The sequence below is a fragment of the Balaenoptera ricei genome, chromosome 6 (genome assembly GCF_028023285.1).
Source record: "Balaenoptera ricei isolate mBalRic1 chromosome 6, mBalRic1.hap2, whole genome shotgun sequence".
Lineage (NCBI taxonomy): Eukaryota > Metazoa > Chordata > Mammalia > Artiodactyla > Balaenopteridae > Balaenoptera > Balaenoptera ricei.
The window spans coordinates 102,605,836-102,627,416 of NC_082644.1; the positions used below are offsets into that span (position 1 = coordinate 102,605,836).

Sequence of the window (21,581 nt, forward strand, 5' to 3'; positions counted from 1 at the left end):
GGTTACCCTAAGTACAGTTTGTACAAGAAAGGCAGATTAAATGTTCTACCCTTTTTTAACATTGTCTCAAAACAGACCAAATTAGAAAGCTAAAACTGCTGCCTGTCCATTCATCTTTCCCAAGCCAAATCAAAATTATATGACATCATTTGTGTTACTAGACTGAACTATATTTAGCTGAATCTTCATGGTGAGAGGAATCCAAGAGGCTTATATAGGCTGTTTTTCTGAAAATAATTATTTCTCAAATGTACATTACATTGCAGAATGACTCCTGTGCGCTAACTTAAAAATTTACAACTTTTTCCACTTCTTCTTAGCCTACCCTTAGACCTGTCCTCCCGAGCAAACTCGATTTCCAATGGGCACTAGTGGGGTTGAGGATGGGCAGGGCTTAGCTTTAATTTGCTCATTTTATCTGAAGACTTAGAGAAGGTATAACCATAGTAAAGCAACTCCCAGAAATTGGCACATTCGTTTAAGTTGTGATGATTAGTACAGAGTTACCTTTTCAATCATGACATATTTTGAGTGAGAAGATATTTGCTATCTGAATACTGGCCTTTGCTTCTATTTTCAAAGAGAGAAAAAATATTGTAGGCTGAAACTTGTTTCATCTTTGTTATGCCAGTCCCTCAAATTTGGATAATCATAAACAGAATTTAGGGAAATATCTACATACCACATTACAGTTTTCAAGGCACTTTATACCCACTATTTTGATTGGTTCTCTGGCCAACTCTATAGGTAGCTGTGGATTGTCTCTGTTTTATAGTTTAAGAAACTCAGGCTCAGAATAAAGGGCTGATGATAGCCCATTTGGAGCCTTTGGGTGAATTAGAAAAAAGGGACCCTTTAAGACACTTTACTACTATCTGCTAAAAAATTATTTCAATGAATATACAAATCTACGGTGATTACAATTTGAGCAACACCCCTAGCGTTGGTCCACTGCACAACAGTACCTGCTGGCCTTGCTGGAGAGGTTAAGTAATTTGCCAGAAATCAAAGGCCAGCAAGTGAAGGGGGTTGGGCTTAGAACCTGAGCCCTTGTCTGTTCCAGTGTGTTCTGATGCCTCTCTGATTCCCTCTCTTTATGCACAGCTGACAATCAGAAAGGAAGGATGAGGCCCTGTTGAAAAGAATTGACTGATGGGGAGGAGCCCTCATGAACCCTTTGTTTCAGCCTCCCAATGTTCTGAGAGAGAAGGAGCCAGGTAACTGTTGCTAACTGCTGTTTCCCCACCATCTGGGCCATAGGAATCAGGAGAATCGAGGCCTAATAGCCAGGAGACTCCAGCCAGAATCGCTTGAAGATCTGCTTTACGCACTTGAGCAGACAGGACGACTTAAGACTTGGTCTGTTGGAATACTGTCCGGGGAGCCTTTTGTTCCCAAGAAACTAGATTCTGTTTTTTTTTTTTTTTGTTGTTGTTGTTCTTTTCTACTTTCTTTGTGATCTCTACTAGGGATAGGCCACTTTATTTGCTCACCTTGGTTTTCTGAGCATACTTCCCAATGACACCTGGCCCAGTTTGACCTGTGTGCATAAGCAGAGTCAGTGAAAGCATCTTCAGACATTCTGTGCCCACACTCTCATCCTTGCAGAGCCAGCTGTCTTTTGTTTTGCTCTTGGTCCTGACATCTGGGGTAACAGATTCTGTTCTTCATTGTTTTTGGATTACAGAAAGCTCCCTTTGGAGGGCGGGAGTCAGGGTTTTCATTCGCCGTGGCAGTGACCCTTAAAAAAATCAGTGTATTCAAATGTGCCTAAAGGAATTGTTCGCTAAATTAAGGACAGAAATGCCTCTCGCTTTTAGATTAAAATGATTAGAGGTTCCTTGGAATCTAGAAGAATGTGGGAGAAAAAAATTGTAAATTTTCAATTGCCATAAGGTACTAAGGTATGAAATTAATTTGCTCGTCTGTTTATACATTTATTTAAAAAATGTTAAGTACTTATTATATGTTAGAGGATCAACCCCTAGATTATCTTGATAGAAAAGGAAATGTTCTGCAGAGATGGTGGGGAGTCATTCATAGGAATATAGCTAGAAGTTTCACTGGAGCAAATGGTAAAGTTGTTTGAGACCACTAGGTGGTGATATTACATTATGAAAATGATATTCTTCTAAGACTGGAGGCCTCTGGTTGTTTCTGAGACCGTCTGTATACACAGCCAAAGAGACTTCTTTGAGAGTAAACGGAGGAAAAGCTACATTTCAACCTTTACATAAGTGATCTAATTTAAGTGCTCAAGGGGACTGGAATCTCCTGGAGGGATTGGGCTGTGTCTGTTGTGTCACGCTTATCGCCCCAGCTTATAGCTCCAGCATGTAGTAGGCGCTCAGTAAATGAGTGAATGAATGAATGAATGAGTCTTTGAACAATTTAGATTCTCATTAGAAGAACCATTTCAAGAGTGTGGAAAATTCTGGAACATGCACAGAGGCCTAGGATTTGGGGAAGTTGGGGGCTATTGATGGTCCTGACAGATCATCAGCTGGGCAGAGACTCAGGGAGGCAGCATTTGGGAAGGTAGAAACATCAAAAGCTATCTGAGGCTCCTATATTGCTTTGTGTCTCCTAAATTTATCTTGATGAGATTTCACCTGTTTAATATAGGGAGGGTGTAAACCAACAAATTCGGATTTTTTTCTTGCATCTGTATTACTTCTAATGATGGCTCTGCCTTGGAAAGGATCTCCAAAAATAACTTACTCTTCTCTGCCTCTCATTCATTGGTACAGTTGTTCATTCAGTAATTTATTTGTTGTTCATTCATTCAGTCCACAAATATTAATTGAGCACCTATTATGTGCAAAGCACTGGTCTAGGCTGTGTGATCATCTCTGACATTCTCCTATCATGGCCCCTTTGAGTTCAGGGAATCACCAAATCCTATTAGCTGTAGAATCCAAATTTATGCTCCTCTCTGTTCCTCCTGCTCTTACCCTAGTCCAGGCCTCCATGTTCTTTCATCTGGGTCACTGCATCAACCCCTGATCTTTACTGCTCCCATCCATTCTCCCATCTTTCCAATGTGCAAATATGGTCACGTTACTCCTTTCCTTAAAACTCTCCCTTGGGGACTTCCCTGGTGGCACAGTGGTTAAGAATCTGCCTGCCAATGCAGGGGACATGGGTTCGATCCCTAGTCCGGGAAGATCCCACATGCTGTGGAGCAACTAAGCCCATGCACCACAACTACTGAGCCTGCGTGCCACAACTACTGAAGTCCACGCACCTGGAGCCTGTGCTCCGCAACAAGAGAAGACACCACAATGAGAAGCCCGTGCACCGTAACAAAGAGTAGCCCACGCTCACCACAACTAGAGAAAGCCTGCGTGCGGCAACGAAGACCCAAAGCAGCCAAAAATAAATAAATAAATAAAATAATTTAAAAAAACCTACCAAACAAAAAAACTCTCCCTTGCCCTCAGGGTCAAACCCAACCTCTTTTGCTTGTTTTACAAGCCTCACAAGATAGGGCTGTGACCTGGTTGGGCCCTACTTGTTTTCCTTAGCCCCAATTCCCCCAACTCTCACCTCGTTCTGTGTGCTCCAGTCATGACTTTTTCTTTTGGTTCTTTTAATAAGCCCTGTCCTCTCTTACCTTCAGACTTTTTCTTCCCCCATACTCTTCCTTTAACCTATAAAATTCTTTTCTTCCTCCTTCTGCCTGGCGACTTTCTACTCATTCTTTAGATCTCAGCTTGTGTGTTATTATTTTGGGGAGCTTTTTCTGAGCACTGTCATGGTGAGGTTCCACTCTTTCCCCTTTCCTCTCATACCCTTTCCTCACAGCTTGTCCGTTGCCACCCTCCACTGCCAGACTATCAGTTCTGTGATTGGCATCTGTCTTCACTGCATATCTTTACCACCTGGTTGACTGCCTGGCACGTTGTAAATGCTCAATGACATGTGCTGAATGAGTGAATGAATAAAAAACACAGGGACATATCTCCTCCTTTGGGGTACATTTGATGTAGCAGTGTGAGTTGAGTGGTACGAAGAAGGAGCTATAGTGGTAAGAAGGAAGGGGTACTTTGGGTGCTACCATCTGAGGCTGAATTAAGTTTTGGCAAGTGGAGATGTTTGTGGAGGTGGCCTTTAGGTAGAGGGAAGTGGGAAAAGTTTGGGGGATAGGCAGGGGGTGTAGTGTTCCTGTCTGGGAAGAGTGGAATGTAGGACTGGAGATGACTTGTGACTAGATAGTTTAGGGCCTTGAATGCCAGCCTGGAGAGAGTGGACTCTATCTGATAACACTGATGGCTTTTGAACAGAGGAGTGATAGAACGAAATCAGTGCTTTAGAAAATGTTAATCTAATGGCAGTGAAACAAGAATTGGAGAGAGACCAGCTCTGTGTCATAGGAGGCTGTCATAGAAGTCAAGATGGGAGGTGACCAGGGCTTGGATCATGTACGTGGCAATAAGAATGGAGACAAAGGGAAGTTGTGCAGAGGAAGAATTAAGAAGCTGGAAAGTGGAAAGAAAGAGTGAGGGAGAGGGAGGAGTCAAAGAATTTTCAGCCTGACAGTGAGGTGCTGTCATCAGAAATTGTGAAGTTATAAGGAAGAACCAGTTTAAGGGAAGATAAAGGAATTCGTTCATCAAACCTTTCAGTGGAGTTCTAGCTATCTATGCTTTTCACTTACGGAAATTCAGTCAGTATGTGGGGCTAAAACATGAAGCACAAGTGCGAGGGAGTGACAGACTATAATGCAGCTGGTGGGGGCTGTTCTGGCTCTGCACTCAGTGAAAATACATCCCGGAGGGAGTGCAAGACGGAGAAGGTGAATTTGCTGTTCCCCTTTTGATTCACAATACCATGTGCATTTTATGGGTGACTGAGGGCTTATTTGAGGGTAATTTTGACTATTCACAGTCTATGCTTTATATGCTGATTTAGATCTGAATTCCCTGGCAAGATTTGCCTTTTTAAAATGTGTGCCAGACTAGGCTGGGCAGTAGCAGCTACTAAGAAGACACATCTCAGTCACTGCATTAGAGTTGTTCACAGTTAGCTGGGTAGAAAGATATGAAAGCAGACAATTAGGGCTACAGTCTAGGTGAGCTGTCGGGGAGAGGGTGGGTGCAGAGAGGAAGGAGATTTTTGGTTAGTGTGTCAAAGCAGAGGTGGCCCTGGGCCCTGGCGTTGCAGAGAGATCCAGGAGTCAGATCAGAACAGGTAGCTGAGAGTAAAAATAGGAGTGAATGAGATCTCAGAGGGGGAGAATATTGAGGAAGGAGGGAGACTGAAGGGCACAACTGGGTAGCATACTCTCACTAGGAGGCAGGAAGAGCCATAAAATAGAGGAATTTTCAGAGAAGTGGGAGGAAAACTAAGAAAAGGGGGATGAGGACTGAGAAGAGGCAAATGATATTCAGAATATGGAAGTCAATGATGACCTCTGAGTGAACAGTTTCAGTAAGTGGTGGGAGCAGAAAAAGGGGTCCGAGAGTGATTGGTAAGAATCTGGAAGCAAAAGGAATACATGTCACTGCTCTCAGTTACAGTTCCAGTAAAACCAACCCAGATATATTCCCTAGTTCCCAAGGAAATTCCCTTGGAGAATGTTTGGGATCTCTAGATGCCATGACCTCTGTCCCTGTATGATCTGCTACTGTCCACTGGAAGACAGTTCATCATCACATTACATTGATCCAGAAAAAGGCTTTGGTCTACATAAGCTTTATATTCAAGCTTGAGTGTCATCCATCTGAGCCACAGATCTCAGCTGTGGTGGTTGCATTTTATACTAAATATATCCATATTATTTTCTTCCATAAGTAGAATCCACATTCCCACCTGACTGCAAATGCTAAGTTGCTAATAGCTTCCCTGGAGTTTGCTTCTTGCAATTACCTCATCAGAATTTAGACAAGGCAACATATAACAATTTATTCCAGGATGCAGGGAGCTCTGGGTGTTTTTTTTTTGATTTAATTTATTTTATTTTTGGCTGCATTGGGTCTTCATTGCTGCGCGCAGGCTTTCTCTTGTTGCACCGAGTGGGGCTACTCTTCGTTGCATTGTGCGGGCTTCTCATTGCCGTGGCCTCTCTTGTTGTGGAGCACAGGCTCTAGGCGTGTGGACTCAGTAGTTGTGGCATGCGGGCTCTAGAGTGCAGACTCAGTAGTTGTGGTGCACGGGCCCAGTTGCTCCGCAGCATGTGGGATCTTCCTGGACCAGGGCTCGAACCCTTGTCCCCTGCGTTGGCAGGTAGATTCTTAACCACTGCGCCACCAGGGAAGCCCTCTGGGTGTTTTTTTTAGTTAATCATTTATTATCCTAGTTATAGTGTTCTTTTATTTTTTTTTATTTCTAATTTTTAAAATTTTTTTAATTTTTTGCAGCATAAGAACAGTAATGGTTTTGATTCACTTTATTTATTTTTTTAAACATCTTTATTGGAGTATAATTGCTTTACAATGGTGTGTTAGTTTCTGCTGTATTACAAATTGAATCAGCTATACATGTACCCCCATATCTCCCTCCCTCCCACCCTCCCTATCCCACCCCTCTAGGTGGACACAAAGCACCGAACTGATCTCCCTGTGCTATGCGGCTGCTTCCCACTAGCTATCTATTCTACATTTGGTAGTATATATATGTCAATGCCACTCTCTCACTTCGTCCCAGCTTACCCGTCCCCCTCCCCATGTCCTCAGGTCCATTCTCTACGTCTGTGTCTTTATTCCTGTCCTGCCCCTAGGTTCTTCAGAACCATTTTTTTTTTTTAGATTCCATATATATGTGTTAGCATACAGTATTTGCTTTTCTCTTTCTGTCTTACTTCACTCTGTATGACAGTCTCTAGGTCCATCTATAGTGTTCTTTTAAAGAGATTTAAATAATAGGAAAAAACCCTTTTATATGTACCCACATAGTTACCATTTCTGGTGTTCTCTTCATTCCTTTTGTAGATCAAGATTTCCATATGGTATTGTTTTCCTCCTGCCTGAAAGACTTCAGCATCTCTTGTAGTGCAGGTTTGTCGATGATGAATTCAATCAGCTTTTGTAAGTCTGAGAAAATCTTTATTTTCGCCTTCATTTTTAAAAGATGTTTTTGCTGGGTATAGAATTCTAGGTTGACAGTTTTTTTCTTTAAAGTTGTTGCTTCACTGTCTTCAGGTACATATTTCAGGTAAGTCCAATGTCATTCTTTTCTTTGTTCCTCTGTATATAATGTGGTTTTTTCTTGCTGCTTTCAAGATTTTTCTCTTTGTCACTGGTTACTTAGAAAGCTTTTGATCTTTTTGGGTCTTGCTTTTAGGGTTTTTTAGATGAGAACAGAGCATCATTTAGTCTAGGGCTAATTATTCCCCACAACTGGGGTAAAACCCTTCTGAGTACCTACCCAATGCCCCATGAATTAGAAGGTCTTTCCACTCTGGCTGATGAGAATAAGAGCTAATCCTGGTCCTGTGAGAGCCTGGGAAAGATTATTCCCACTAGTTCTTTTTGGTGGTTCCTTCCCCAGCCTCAGGGTACTTTCCTAACACCTATGAGCTCATTAGCACTTAGTTGAAGATTTGAAGGGAGACCCTCTGCAGATCTTTGAAGCTCTCTGTGCAGCTCTTTCCTCTCTGATGTTCTATCCTGTGAGCTCTAGCTGCCTTGGCCTCCTGACCTCCTCAACTGAGGGTTTGGAGTTGGTCTCTCCAGGCAAGGAGCTGCGGCAATCATAGGGCTCACCTTGCTGGTTTTGTTTCCCAGGGATCACCGCCCTTTGTTGCTTGATGTCCAGTATCTTGAAAACTGTTGTTTCATATATTTTGTCCAGTCTTTTAGTTGTTTCAGGTGAGAGGGAAAATCCAGTCCCTGGATTGGTCCAGTCCCAAGATGTTACTCCATCTTGGCAGGAGGCAGAAGTTTATATTGTTCCTTAAGTTTGGAAAACTTTTTGAGGGCCTCTGGAGCCCTTGACTATGCCAAGCCAAGCTGCTTGTTATCAGGTCAGGAAAACGGGTGCTTATTGAAGAGGCTAAAAGGGCTTCCAACATAACTACAAGGAAACTGAGCCATTCTAGAAGAGACAGGTGACTCAGCTTTTCTGTCAAGCCTTTGGCCCTTATCATTGGACTCAACTTACTATTTCACATTCCTCTGGCAGGGAAGGTTTTGTTCTCTTCTATTTTGAAATAATATCTCTCAGCTTACTTGAAATCTTGAGTTTTTTTTGCTTGGTTCCCACTTAGACCCTATTTGTGTATTTAGGTCACCAAAGGCTCCTATAGCTGAGGCAAATTGAAGTTTCTCAGTGGTATTTACAGCAACCAGCACCTGCTCCTGTAGAGAACCACTAACCCAAGATACTGTGTTTTACCTTGAAGATGAATTGCAGACATACATACTTTTAAAAGGCAAATCCTTCATTTCAAGGGTGAAAAAAATACCACTTAACAAAACATTCCAGCTGGTTAAATTTAGGACAAGAAAAAAAACCTGACCCAAGAATATTCTCTGGCTTTGAGCCCAGGGTATTTTTCCTTTTGGAGTGAATTTGGTACAGTTTCATTCATGTGGAGCTGTTGCCTCCCAGCATTTTATTCTGGGATGGAAGGTCAACAATGATTGTCTTGTTGCTAAATCCAATGGACACTTCTCAGTTATTAACCTACTTGACCTCTCAACAGTGTTTGAGATTGTTGACTATTGTCTCTTTCTTAATACATTGCCTGGCTTTCCTTCTCCCTTTCTAGCCTTTCTTCCTCTGCCTGTCTTTTCAGTTGGTATTCTTCTTGGTTCTTTCCTGAGCCTTCTTCTCACATTAAACATTCTATTTGGGCTCTTTTATCCATGCCATGGCTTCACTGGGAATTCCTAAATCTATATTTTAGCCTAAGTATTTTTTCCTGAACTTATGTCCAGTGTATTCAACAGTTCACTTGACATAGTCAGTTGGACAGCAAGTAAGTAACTCAACCTTAGCAGGCTCAGAGGTGAACTCATCAAGTCTCCCCTCGGTCCAGCCCTTCCTCTCATGTTCTCCATCTCTGTAAAGGTCACTTCTGAATAGCTAATTTCTCAAGCCAGGATTTCTTGACTTTTACCTTCCAATCAACCACCAAGTCCTGTTGATTCTACCTTTTTCTATCCCTACTGCTACTACACTAGTTTTTTTTTAACCTGGGCCATTGGAAAAGAGTTCACCTAACAGCACTTTTGGATTCCAACCCTCATGCCACCCCTCCATCTTCCCAATCCATTTTTTAAAAAAAATTATTTATTTTTGGCTGTGTTGGGTCTTCGTTGCTGCACGTGGGCTTTCTGTAGTTGCGGCAAGCGGGGGCTACTCTTCGTTGTGGTGTGCAGGCTTCTCATTGCTGTGGCTTCTCTTGTTTCGGAGCACGGGCTCTAGGCGCTCGGGCTTCAGTAGTTGTGGCATGCGGGCTCCATAGTTGTGGCACTCAGGCTCAGTAGTTGTGGCTTGCAAGCTCTAGAGTACAGGCTCAGTAGTTGAGGCGCACGGGCTTAGTTGCTCCGCGGCATGTGGGATCTTCCTGGACCAGGGCTCGAACCCGTGTCCCTTGCATTGGCAGCCGGATTCCTTTTTTTTTTTTTAAAGATACAAAAGATGTCTTTTATTTCTTCAATAAAGCCCTCTAGGGTTCTCTGGTGGCGCAATGGTTAAGAATCCGCCTGCCAATGCAGGGAACACGGGTTCGAGCCCTGGTCCGGGAAGATCCCACATGCCGCGGAGCAACTAAGCCCGTGTGCCGCAACTACTGAGCCTGCGCTCTAGAGCCCGCAAGCCACTACTACTGAAGCCCATGGGCCTAGAGCCCGTGCTCCACAAAAAGAGAAGACACCGCAGTGAGAAGCCCGCACACTGGTACGAAGAGCAGCCCCGCTCAACGTAACTAGAGAAAGCCCGCACGCAGCAACAAAGACCCAACACAGCAATCAATCAATCAATCAATCAATCTATCAATAAATAATCCATCCCTCCAAAATTTACTCTCCTATCTTATAAGGCCCACATTTTCTCCAAGGACCAAACCCACAGCCTTTGGCATTGCCTAATTTACTTTACCAAGGAATTAAAACCATGAACCAAAGCTTGCTGCTTAACCCTTTCAGTGCTGACCTTCCCCATATCTGGGGCGGAGGGGGTGTCGGGGGGGTGACAGTGAAGTGCAGAGAGGAGAGGACAGACACACAGGGTGTACTCACGAGATGCGGGAGCACCAGCGTTAACGGAAATAAAGCCAGCTTTGGATAGGGGGCTCAGAAAGTTAGTCCCGGATGTACTGGGACACGATGCGTCACCTCCTCACACTACGCCCCTGGGCTTTCCTCTCCTCTGCTGCAGGTATCAAACCAAGCGCTGTTCTTCCAAGATGCCCTGCCAGCCCAGGGGTCCAGGAGGCCATAGGTCTGGCCTCTGTGACATTCTGAATGCCTCCGCACCAAGAACAGCAGTGTGACAACATAAATTACCCAGTGGCGTGGAGTCAGGCTCAGGCTGTACACCCCCACACCGCTTTTTATGGATCCCGCCCCCTGCGCTTCCCGATTTCCCCCCGACCCCCCCACCCCCCTTCCTGCCACATTTGGAGCTAAAGACACCAGCATTTGTTATGACTTCTGCATAAAGCAGTCATGGAAGCGGCCCCCTTCAGGATCTCTGGCTGCCCACTTCCTCTTGATCCTCCCCCACCCCTACGAAGTCCAGTCAATGCAGAAGAGATCATGCCTAAAGCTAAAATGTGCAGTGTTTCTAAAGGGAAGGGAAATGTCACATAGAAAGTATTACAAAAAAGGATTAAATTTGTCAGCTGTCCACACACTATTAAGACCACATGCTTTATACAGCGGCAACGCAGTCGAGCCCACTTCTTCACTCAGCAGGCAGAGCTGGGGACAGGCCTCTTGGGCTTGGGAGGAGGCAGCTGAGGAAGGCAAGGAGGCACTAGGAGCTCTCCTGCTTCTGAAGTCTCCACTCCGTGGCAGCAGGGCGGGCGGATTCTTAACCACTGCACCACCAGGGAAGTCCCCCCAGTCCATTTTTTAATACTCTAGCCAGAGTGATCTTTCTAAAACACAAAACCTTTTGGGATCGCTCAAAGTCTTTCAACGACTGCCCTACATTTAGGATAAAGCCCAAGCTCCTTTTAATAATATGTGAAGCCCTGTATGATGTTTACCTTCTTGCATATTCTTCCCTCCCTGCCATGTGTCCCACTGTTCCATTCCTCAAATGTATAAGCTTCTCTCATTTTCTGGCCTTTGCAAATTTTGTTCTTTTTGCCTATAACCCTTCCTTCACCTCATTGGCTTGGCTAAATCATCCTTCAGGTCACTTTCTTTGAGAAGTCTTCTCTGACTTCCATTCTCATCTTGGTTGGCCCGGATCCCCAGGCTAAGTGAGATACTAATCTGTGTTTCTGCAGGTTGCCATGTTTCCTCCATTGTAACCCTCATCCAATCTTCCACCAGATTGTAAGCTCCATCTTGTTCACTTCTGTATGCTCAGTGTTCAGTGTAAGGCTCAGCACAACATGGGTGCTTAGCTTAGCAAACATCTGTTGAATTGAATTTTAATGTGTTAGAAGCCATGGAGGTCTTAGTACTACTAGTTGAAGATTAGTGTGAAAGATGACATTCTATAGTGGTTCTTTGGCTGGATTCTTATTTCTCCACTGTTTATTTACTACCTTAGCCACCTGATTCATTTAACAACTCTGAAACTTAGTTGTCTCATCTGTAAATACAAATGCTTGAACTTCCTGAAGGCAAATGGTGGGATGATTTTTTTCTTTTTCTGGTTACTAGTATTTTATGTATTAGTCAATTACATTTCCTCTCTTGTGCAATGATTATTCATGTTCTTTGGTACAATTATTTTTTCTTACTGATTTGTAAGACTTCTTTGTACATATATACACATTTGCCATATATTTTGTAAATATTTTACATTCATTTTTTAATTTAAAAATTAATTTTTTATGGCCATAGAAAAACCTTTTTTTTAAAATTAAAAAAATTTTTTTTCAACCATTAAAAGCTGTAAAATCCACTCTTAGCTTACTTGCTGTACAAAAGTAGGTGGCTGGTCAGATTGGCCTGTAGGCAGAGTTTGCCAACCCCTGCACTAGTATGTTCATTAAATCTGAGCCGTCTTTGCATTCCTGGAATATATACCATTTGAATGTATCATGAATATACTGCTGGATTTGATTTGCTAATATTTTATTTAGGATGTTTGTGTCTATATTCATAAATCAGATTGGTCTAGCAGAGATTTCAAACTAGTTATAGGGCAGAGGTATATTTTATTTGGCCTACATAATATTTTTAAAAAATTTGAATGAATAGTCAATATTAAAAAATTGGGAGACGTCATATGAAAAATTAGACATTTCTAGCTTTTCTTTTAAAAAAGGAATGTGGCAAAACTGGGGGAATGTGGGCCTAGTTTTGTCAAATTTTTAATAGGTCTTTTATCTATGTTTTCTATTTCATTAACTTCTACTCTTATTTTTATCTTTGACCTTTGGTCTGTAGTTTTCTGTTGCTAACCTTATCTGGTTTTGTCTTTGTCTAGCCTTGTATCTAGTACTGACAAATCCTCCAGTTTTGTTTTTTTTTCTAGTTCTGAAACAGTTTTAAATTACTTAGGCATTATCTGTTTCTTGAAGGTCTAATAGAATTGGCCTCTAAAACTATCTGAGTCTTCTGTAATTTTGTCAGGTAGATTTTTTATTTCCTTTTGTATTTTATCTATGGTTAGTGATCTATTAAAAATTTTAAACTCTTGTATCAATTTTAATAATTAATACTTTCTAGAAAAGCATCAATTTCCCCCCAGATTTTCAAATTTACAAATAAAGTTGCAATGGTTTTCTCTCATAATTTAAGAATTACCTTTGTATCTTGGCTATCTTTCTCTTTCCTAAACTTGTTTATTTATAGTTTTCTTTGTTTTGCCAGAGTTCTGTTTTATTGGTCTTTTCAAAGAACCAGGCTATGGTTTTATTGTTGAAGTCTGTTTTTTAAAAATAAGTTTCAACTTTAACCTTATTATTTCCTTTTAAAATTTTCATCTGAATTAGCTGTTCCACTTCTCTTTGAAATGAGTCTTTAGTTTAAAGAATTTTGAACATTGTCTTGTTTTCTAAGTAAAATCATATTTCCCCTGAACTTTCTATTCTGTTCCATTGATCTGTTTGTCTTCTTTCTACATTATTATAAGACTGTTTAACATCTGGTAGTCCTAGTCCCCTTTATTATTATTTTTCAAAATTGTTTTGGATATTGGGCCAGATGATATCTTAAAGGCACTAAGGTTCTTTGATAGCTAATGTGAAAATGCACCCAAATAAACCTCTTTAGTCCCTTCCCTCCAAACACAAGTAGTCCTTATTCTTCTTGAAACAGAGTTAGTCTTAAAAAATATAATCAATCAATCTTTGTATGTGGATGTGCTGTATGTATATAGTGCATTTAAGTGGGTTTTTTTGGTGTGTGTGTGTGTGTGTGTGTGTGTGTCTGTGTAGCGTGTGTCTGTGTGCTTGTGTATGTGCATAGGATGCATTAAATCTGTGGGGTGTGATTGTATATATGTGTGAGGTGTGTATGTGGTGTGTTTATTTGTGTGTGGGGTGTATGTATATGGTATGTTTGTGTATCTGGTGTATTCGTGAATGTACGTGGGAAGTGTTATGGTACACGTGGGTGTGTGTGCAGAGCGTGTGCAGTGTTAATATTGTATGTGTAGTTTGTTTATGTATGTGTGGAGTGTGTGTGAGTGTTAGAAGGATACTGAGGCCCATGACCAGGGGAGCTAGAGTGTTCAGGGCATGTCAGAAAGCCAGGCGTGGTCCTCAAACTCCCTTGTCTTTTTGGAGAAAGCAGGGCCATAAACCTCAACCCTTTCTGGATGTCCGCTGTAGACAGTAGTGTGGGTTAATGGGGCCAGTGTCTCCTGCAGTGCCACTGCCCAGGCTCCCACTCACTTCTGTCCTCCCCCTCCTGAGAAAAGAGTGACCTGCCCCTTTAAGAGAAGGAAGCTTCTAGTGCTCTACTAAGTAAAGGGGCCTTACTGTTGGTGGTGAGGGCGGTGGAGGTGGTGCCACCCCAAGAGTCAGATCAGTATCAGAGTGGCACTGGGGTCCCCAACTGATGGGGCAGGAGGAGTCAGGAGGGAACCTGCAAGGCAGCAGGACCTTTGTCCCGAGTAGGGGTGAAGTGCCAAGTGTGGGCCTCAGTCTTTTCTCCCCCAGGCCACAAACAGATAATGCAAGTCTACCCAGCTCTCCTGCTGGCTTCTACCCTCCTGAATGTGTATCTATCTGCCGGTTGCTCACAGCTTCCTGAGTCCAAGGTGATCTCCCTTAGTGCAGGTGCTACAGTGGTCCCTGAGCTGTGAAGGGGCCACTGTCACCTTGGGCACATCACTTTTCCCTTTGTGGGCCTCCCTTTGCTCAGACTCCTGAACATCATACTTTCTAATTCCTACTGGGATGGACCCCCCCTTTCAGGGGGCATCCTCAGGCCATGCCTAACTCATGCTCCCATCTTGGTCCCGCAGGTCTACAGCACTTCCAGCCTCCGTGTCCTGTCTGCATCCTGTGGCTTGAGCCTGAGGTTGCCTGTTTTCCTTGGCTGGATGGAGTGGCAGAGCCGGGATACTTCCCTGCCCAGAAAGGATGCCTGGATTCAGACTTCCCCAGCCAGGATAAGGATCAGGCCTGCTCAAGTCCAGGGTGCAGGTAAGTCTGTCTGTCACTGGGCTGGGGCCAAGGGAGCAGGCTTGCCCCTGCTAAGGGCAGTGCTCAAGGAGTTGGGGTGGGGGAAGAGCAGAGCAGGGCTTCACAATGCGCCAGGATTTGAACAACCCACTGGCCTTTATGTGACTCATTTGCACTTGACCACTACTTTGTTGATTTCTGGGCTCCTTTTCCAGTTTCTGCTCCCCTCTGGTGGCCAGCTGGCCCTGTGGCATCTAGTTTCCTTACCTGCCTCAAGAAGGCAGGTCTGCTCCCTCCACCTGCCATTGGCCATGGGGCAGGAGTGGAGGCCAAGGAAGAACAGAAGGAGGATGGCCTTTGGGGCAGACCAGGCCTGGGTTCAAATTTCAGCCCTGCCCACCTTGGAAAAGTCACCTGCCCTCTCTGTGTGAGATTTACCAGGTTTATCCCTGGTAAATTGGGGCTAATACTTCCTAGGGTTACTGTGAAGATTAAATGAGAAGATGTGTGTAAATTGCCCAGCTCAGCCACTGGCACCTGGTACTCCATACATATAACTTTTCTCCCCACTTTCTTTCTTGCATCCGCCAACCTTGTCTTGAGTGGATCACTGAGCCACAGATATCCATTTGGCAACTGCCGACACTTCCCATTTTTAGATTTACATAAGACCAACAGCTTTCCCCACGGCATCAACAGAGAGCTGCAGAGCAGATGTCTTTGAAACTGCTCCCAGGAGGCATCCCGTGAATGTTTGCCGACAAAGCAGCACAGGGGCTGACCTTCCTTCCAGCTCTGCTTCCTCGCAACAAGCTCTGGAGATTGAAAGTGCCGGCCCCCTCCACATACTATACTGTGCATTTCTGTCCCGTCAGATGATGCTGGGGGCCTGTGCTCCTGTCTCATGGCCCCAGGCTGCCCATGGGGGGCCATGAGGCTGGCTGGAGGAACCTGCTCTGGTCTGGACCTGTGCCAGGCTGCTGTCATCCAAGAGAAGGCTCAAGAGAGAGATGGAGGGGCCAGGGTCAGGGAAGGGCCCTGCAGCTGGTCGGGGGTGGAGGTCCAAGGGTGGAGAACGTTTTTCCAAACCCCATCGCCTTGGGCCAGGAGCGTGCTCCCCTGCCCTTGCTTGGGTCTGGTGAGTACAGGTCTGAGCTTCAAAGCATGTTGCAAACCTGGCTAATTGCTGGCCTGGGGCAGCTGGGCGAGCAGGCCAAGCCCGCCGAGTGGGCGCGCCAGGAGCCGCGGGCCTGGTATGGGGCTGGCACCTGCAGCCCAGAGCGGCCCCCGAGCCCCGAGCCTTGGTGGGGCCGCCCATCCTGCCGGCTCCACAGGGAGGACCACCGTCCCGGCAGCAGATGGGCCGCGGGCGCCTCCTCCTCTCGGCCGGTGGCGGCGCGGTCCGGTGGAAATCTCCCTATTCAAACCGGCGCGGGCCAATCAGGGCCTGGCGCGCCCGCCGGTTCAAACGCGCGCTGCAGCCGGCCTCCGGCGTCCGCCGCCGAGACACTGGCGCGGGGGCGGTGAACCTGCTGCCTCGGTTACTGGGAGCAACACAGACGCCTCGAGTTACAGGCGCCCCGGCCGGGCCGGAGCGGGGCCATTGCCATGGAGCGCTCCCTGCACCGCGTCTCCCTCGGGAGCCGGCGCGCCCACCCGGGCTTGTCCTTCTACCTCACCACTTTTGGTAAGTGCCCGCGGCGGCTGCCGCCAGGGGCTGCTTCACCCTGCCCGCAGCGCCCAGAGAGGGCAACCCCTCCTGGTGGCAGGTGAGGCAGGGAGCAGCCATCCTTCTGTTTGGGGACACCTGCCCCCCGTGGTCGCGCAGGAGGGGCTCAGGGCACAGGCTCAGGCCGCGCAAGCCGCTGGGCCCCACCTGCTGCCTGGCCACTGGTGCCAAGTGCAGTTGGTTGTGCCTCACTTGGCTGGAACAGTCGTGCCCCAGTTAATCTTTCAGGGATAGGGTTTGCCACCACTAAGCTTCCCATTAACAAGCAGCTCAGGGTTAAGTCAAGGTCTTGTTACTACATCTCCAGACCTCCTCAGTCCTCTTTCCTTTGGCTCAGGGACAGGACAGGTGCTGGGTCAGCCCCGATGGCCTTGGCTTCCTGTGGGCTCACCTTGGAGAGGCTGCAGCGCCATGGCTCCAGTGGATGCCTGACCTGCAGCAGAGATGGGAGAATTCTCTCCTCCAGGAGCTACTGCGCTCTCAGCAGGGTCCCAGGGCTGCCCTGGGGGCTTGAGGTGGAAAGAATTGGGCAATAGGCTCCTGCTTCCAAGCCCCTAGATAGCAGGAGTGGGTTCCCCCAAATAACAGCTGGGCAGCAGCTGCCCCAGTGGTCTGGGCAAACCTGGCCTTCCAAGTCCCCACAGTAAAGATAAATAGCCCTGTCCTAGGATACAGCTCTTCCTAGCCCTTGTTTCCTCACTGGTTCTGCAACTCTTTGTGGGGAGGGAGTTATATCTCCTCTCTGAAGACTTGAGATCCTGAGAGGAAGGTCTCCCAGTGAGCCAGCTGCAGAGTTGGTACCTGAGCTCAAGCCTTCTGAGATGACGTGTACAGCACATTAAAAAAAAACTTTTATACAATTTTCCTCATGAAAGTTGGGGCAGTTATTGCAACATAAGTGGACTTTGCCCACATTTCAAAGACAGAGCACCTAAGGAGTTATGCCCTCCTTGGGGTTCCGGCTCTCCTACTTTCAGGCTTACTACCTCTATCAGCACACTTGGCTCTTCACAACCTGCCTTCTTCTCTAGGGGCAGAGGGAGTAATGGAAAAGCAGTGGCCTGGCCCCTAGAAATGGCCTGTGGTCTGGCATCCTGGAATTCACGAGTCCAGTTGGTAGAGGGTAACGAGTAATTAACTCAACACCGTTTGTTGCATGTTTATCACGTGCCATGCCGTGTGCCAGGTGCTTTCCCTGCATCATCTCATTTAATCCTCCCAACCGGTGGAGGCAATTCCTGTTAGCCCCACGAGGATGTAGGATTCTACCAGATAGGGGAGGTTCCCGGGATGCTCAGAGCTGGTGGTACTGGGGTGGTCAGGAAAGAGTGGCAGAGAGCTGTGAGGCCTTGTTACCTTAGCCGCGTCCTGATTAAAAAGTAAAAGACGTTTCACTGTTTTTTCTCCTCATTATCGCGGTAAGATGTATTCATTGTTGAAAACTTACTGAAAAGAAGAAAGCGAAAATCACCTGTAATCTGACTCCCCAGAGAAGGCCATTGTTAACATGGTTTATATCCTTCCAGACTTATTTCTCTGTGTGTGTGTGTGTATTTGTGTGTGCCTAATTTTAACAAAATTGAGATTCTGCTGTATGTACAGCTTTGTAACCTGTTTCTTTTCCTTACTGGTATGATGTGACTATTTCCTTGTATCAGCCCATATTCTTGTACTGAGTTAATCTCCCTGCCAGATCTGGGAAGTTGGGGAGGATCCAACCCAGCAGGGAGTGGATGACCTGCCCAGCCACGGCCTCAGGGCTGCGTTGGGTGGGTATCAGGGAGGGTTGTTGCTTGAACCAGTGATGTGACCTGAGTGTGCACCGGGGCGGGCAGGAACCTGGTGGGGTGGGGAGCCTCCCGCTCCCCGTATGCAGCCTCCTCTCACATCTCTCCATGGACTGACACTGGAAGAGTTCTCTCCTGCTTCCTCCATTAGCTCTGTTTCCTTGACAAATGCCGCCCCTCTTCCAGGCTGCTGATTTCTTTGTACACTGAGTGATCTTTGCTTGTCTGCTTGGGAATGAAGAGTTTTACCGGTGGTTATCAAACGTGGCCAGTTATCAGAAGCACCTAGAGATCCCAGAGATCCTGGTTTAATAGGTCTGGGGTGGAGTCAAAGAATCTGTAATTTTAAGAAGCCACAGAAGTATTTTGTTGATGAGCCAGGTTTGGAAGCTATGGATTCAGAGTCAGTTGGCTATCAACTATTCAGTTTGATAGCCAACTTGGACTCCCTTAAAATGAAGGTCTTTGCTAAGTTTTCCTCAGTTCACTGGCTTTTCCCCAGCATGGCAGGTAGCCCCTGGCCTTCAGCAGTGGGCTTTGCCCTGGTGGAACCAGAGGAAGCTGCTGCTTAGCTGGTGGTTTCCTGAGCACAAATAGGTAAAGGGAGCTAAATTTCCAGCATCTCTGGAACTAAAAAGAAACAAAATTGTTTTGACCAGAATTTTTTTCAGGGAGAATACTGTATGGAATATGTCATGATTTATGTATTTGTGTGTGTGTGTGTGTGTGTTTGTGCGCATGAGTACAGCTCCTTGTCCCCCAATAAGGGGCACCTTCAAGTAACGTTAGTTGGCCATACATTATGTTGCCTTCTAAGGAGGTGACCTGGCTTCAAGGGAGGGGGGTAAGTAAACTAGAGCTCGAACCCAACTACTCCAGAGGGATTTTATATTTATGAGAAATGGTATAATCTGAAGAAGCCATTACGGGTGCACATAAGTTTTTTTTCCTTCAGGATTATATATTTTAATTTTATTAGTATATTTGTTAACTTAAAAAATAGCTTTTTTGAGATATAATTCACATACATACAATTCACTCATTTAAAGTATACAATTAAATGGTTTTCAGTACATTCACAGAGTTGTGTAACCATTACCACAGTCAATTTTAGACCATTTTTATCACTTCAAAAAGAAACACTATACCCTTTAGTTTATTACCCCCAATTCCCAATCCCCTCTGTCCCCTAACTCTAAGCAATCACTAATGTACTTTCTGTCTTTATATATTTGCTTGTTCTGGACATTTCATATAAATGGAATCCTATAATAGGTGACCTTTTGTGACTGGCTTCTTTCACTTAGCATAATGTTTACAAGGTTCACCCATGTTGTAGCATATATCAGTATTTCATTCATTTTTATGGCTGAGTAATATTCTATTGTATGGATATACCACATTTTGTTTATTAATTCATTGATAGACATTTGGATTGTTTCTGTCTTTTGGCTATTATGAATATTGCTCTGCTATGAACACTGATACACAAGTTTTTGTGTGGACAGATGTTTTCAGTTCTCTTGGGTATACACCTAGGAGTAGAATTGCTAGGTCAAATGGTAACTCTATGTTTAACTATTTGAGAAACTATGAAACTCTTTTCCAGAGTGGTTGCACCATTTTGCATTTCTGTCAGCAAGGCATGAGGGTTTTGCTTTCTCCACAACCTCACCAACACTTGCTATTATCTGACTTTTTGATTCTAGCCATCCTAGTGCATGTGAAGTGGTATCTCATCGTAGTTTTGATTTGCATTTCCCTGATGACCAGTGCTATTTAGCATCTTTTCATGTGCTTATTGGCTATTTGTATATCTTCTTTAGAGAAACGTTTATTCATATTCTTTGCCCATTTAATTTAAAATTTTAAAAATTTAAAATTAATTTAAATAACCAATTTAAGGACTATTTGTTTATTTTTGAGTTGTAAGAGTTCTTTATATATGCTAGATACTAGTCCCTTATCAGATATTATTTACAAATATTTTCTCTCAATTTGTGGGTTTTTTTTTTTTAATGCTTTAATGATTTTCCTTTGCTTTGGGATAAAGTCTAAACTGAGTGCAGCCTTCAAGGTCTTTTTTTAAAAAATTTATTTAATTTTATTTATTTTGGCTGTGTTGGGTCTTCGTTGCTGCGTGTGAGCTTTCTCTAGCTGCGGTGAGCGGGGGGCTACTCTTTGTTGCGGTGCGCGGGCTTCTCATTGTGGTGGCTTCTCTTTGTTGTGGAGCACGGGCTGTAGGCACGCGGGCTTCAGTAGTTGTGGCATTGAGGCTCAGTAATTGTGGCTCGCGGGCTCTAGAGAGCAGGCTCAGTAGTTGTGGTGCATGGGCTTAGTTGCTCCGCGGCATGTGGGATCTTCCTGGGCCAGGGCTCAAACCCGTGTCCCCTGCATTGGCAGGCGGATTCTTATCCACTGCACCACCAGGGAAGTCCAATCTGTGGGGTTTTTGATCCACTTTCTTGATAGTGTTCTTTGAAGCTCAAATGTTTTTCATTTTGATGGAGTCCAATTAATCCATTTTTAATTTTGTTGCTGTGCTTTTGGTGTCGAATCTCAGCATCTACTATCACAGAAATTTACCTCTATGTTTTCTTCTTAGAGTTTTATAGTTTTGAGGGCTTCCCTGGTGGCGCAGTGGTTAGGAGTCTGCCTGCCAATGCAGGGGACACGGGTTCGAGCCCTGGTCCGGGAAGATCCCACATGCTGCGGAGCAACTAAGTCCGTGCGCCACAACTACTGACTCTGTGCTCTAGAGCCCACGAACCACAACTACTGAGCCCGCGCACCACAGCTACTGCAGCCCACGCACGTAGAGCCTGTGCTCCGCAACAAGAGAAGCCACCGCAATGAGAAGCCCGTGCACCGCAACGAAGAGTAGCCCCTGCTTGCCACAACTAGAGAAAGCCTGTGTGCAGCAACAAAGACCCAGTGCAGCCAAAAATAAATAAAATAAATAAATTTATTAAAAAAAAAAGTTGTATAGTTTTGACTCTTAGATTTAGGTCTTTGAGTTAAAAGCTTAGTTTTAAAAAAACATTTTGAGTTAATTTTTGTATATGGTGTGAGGAAAGGATCCAACTTCATTCACTTGTATACGGTATCCAGTTGTCCTGGCATCATTTGTTGAAAATACTATTATATCGTCATTGGATGGTCTTGGCACCTATGTTGAAAATTAATTGACCATACATACATGTGTTTCTTTCTGGACTTTTAATTCTGTTCCGTTAATCTGTTTGTCTGTTCTTATGCCAGTATCACACTGTCTTGAAAACTGTTGCTTTGTAGTAAGTTTTGAAATTGGGAAGTGTGAATCCTTCAATTTTGTTCTTCTTTTTCAAGATTGTTTTGA

General features: G+C 44.7%; 1 protein-coding gene across 4 annotated transcripts in view; it reads left to right on the plus strand.

Moving 5' to 3' along the window:
* The first annotated feature begins 14,579 nt into the window (after nucleotides 1-14,579).
* RGS3 (regulator of G protein signaling 3) overlaps nucleotides 14,580-21,581 on the plus strand; it is a 130,137-nt gene continuing 123,135 nt past the window's right edge. Inside the window, exon 1 of one of the 4 annotated variants that reach the window (XM_059925384.1) lies at nucleotides 14,580-14,728. In XM_059925384.1, the coding sequence (XP_059781367.1) occupies nucleotides 14,626-14,728 (103 nt within the window). In that variant the 5' untranslated portion in view covers nucleotides 14,580-14,625. Of the gene's footprint in view, nucleotides 14,729-16,224; nucleotides 16,395-21,581 lie in introns of those variants that run through there. The other 3 variants (XM_059925386.1, XM_059925390.1, XM_059925385.1) reach the window with 3 other exon arrangements.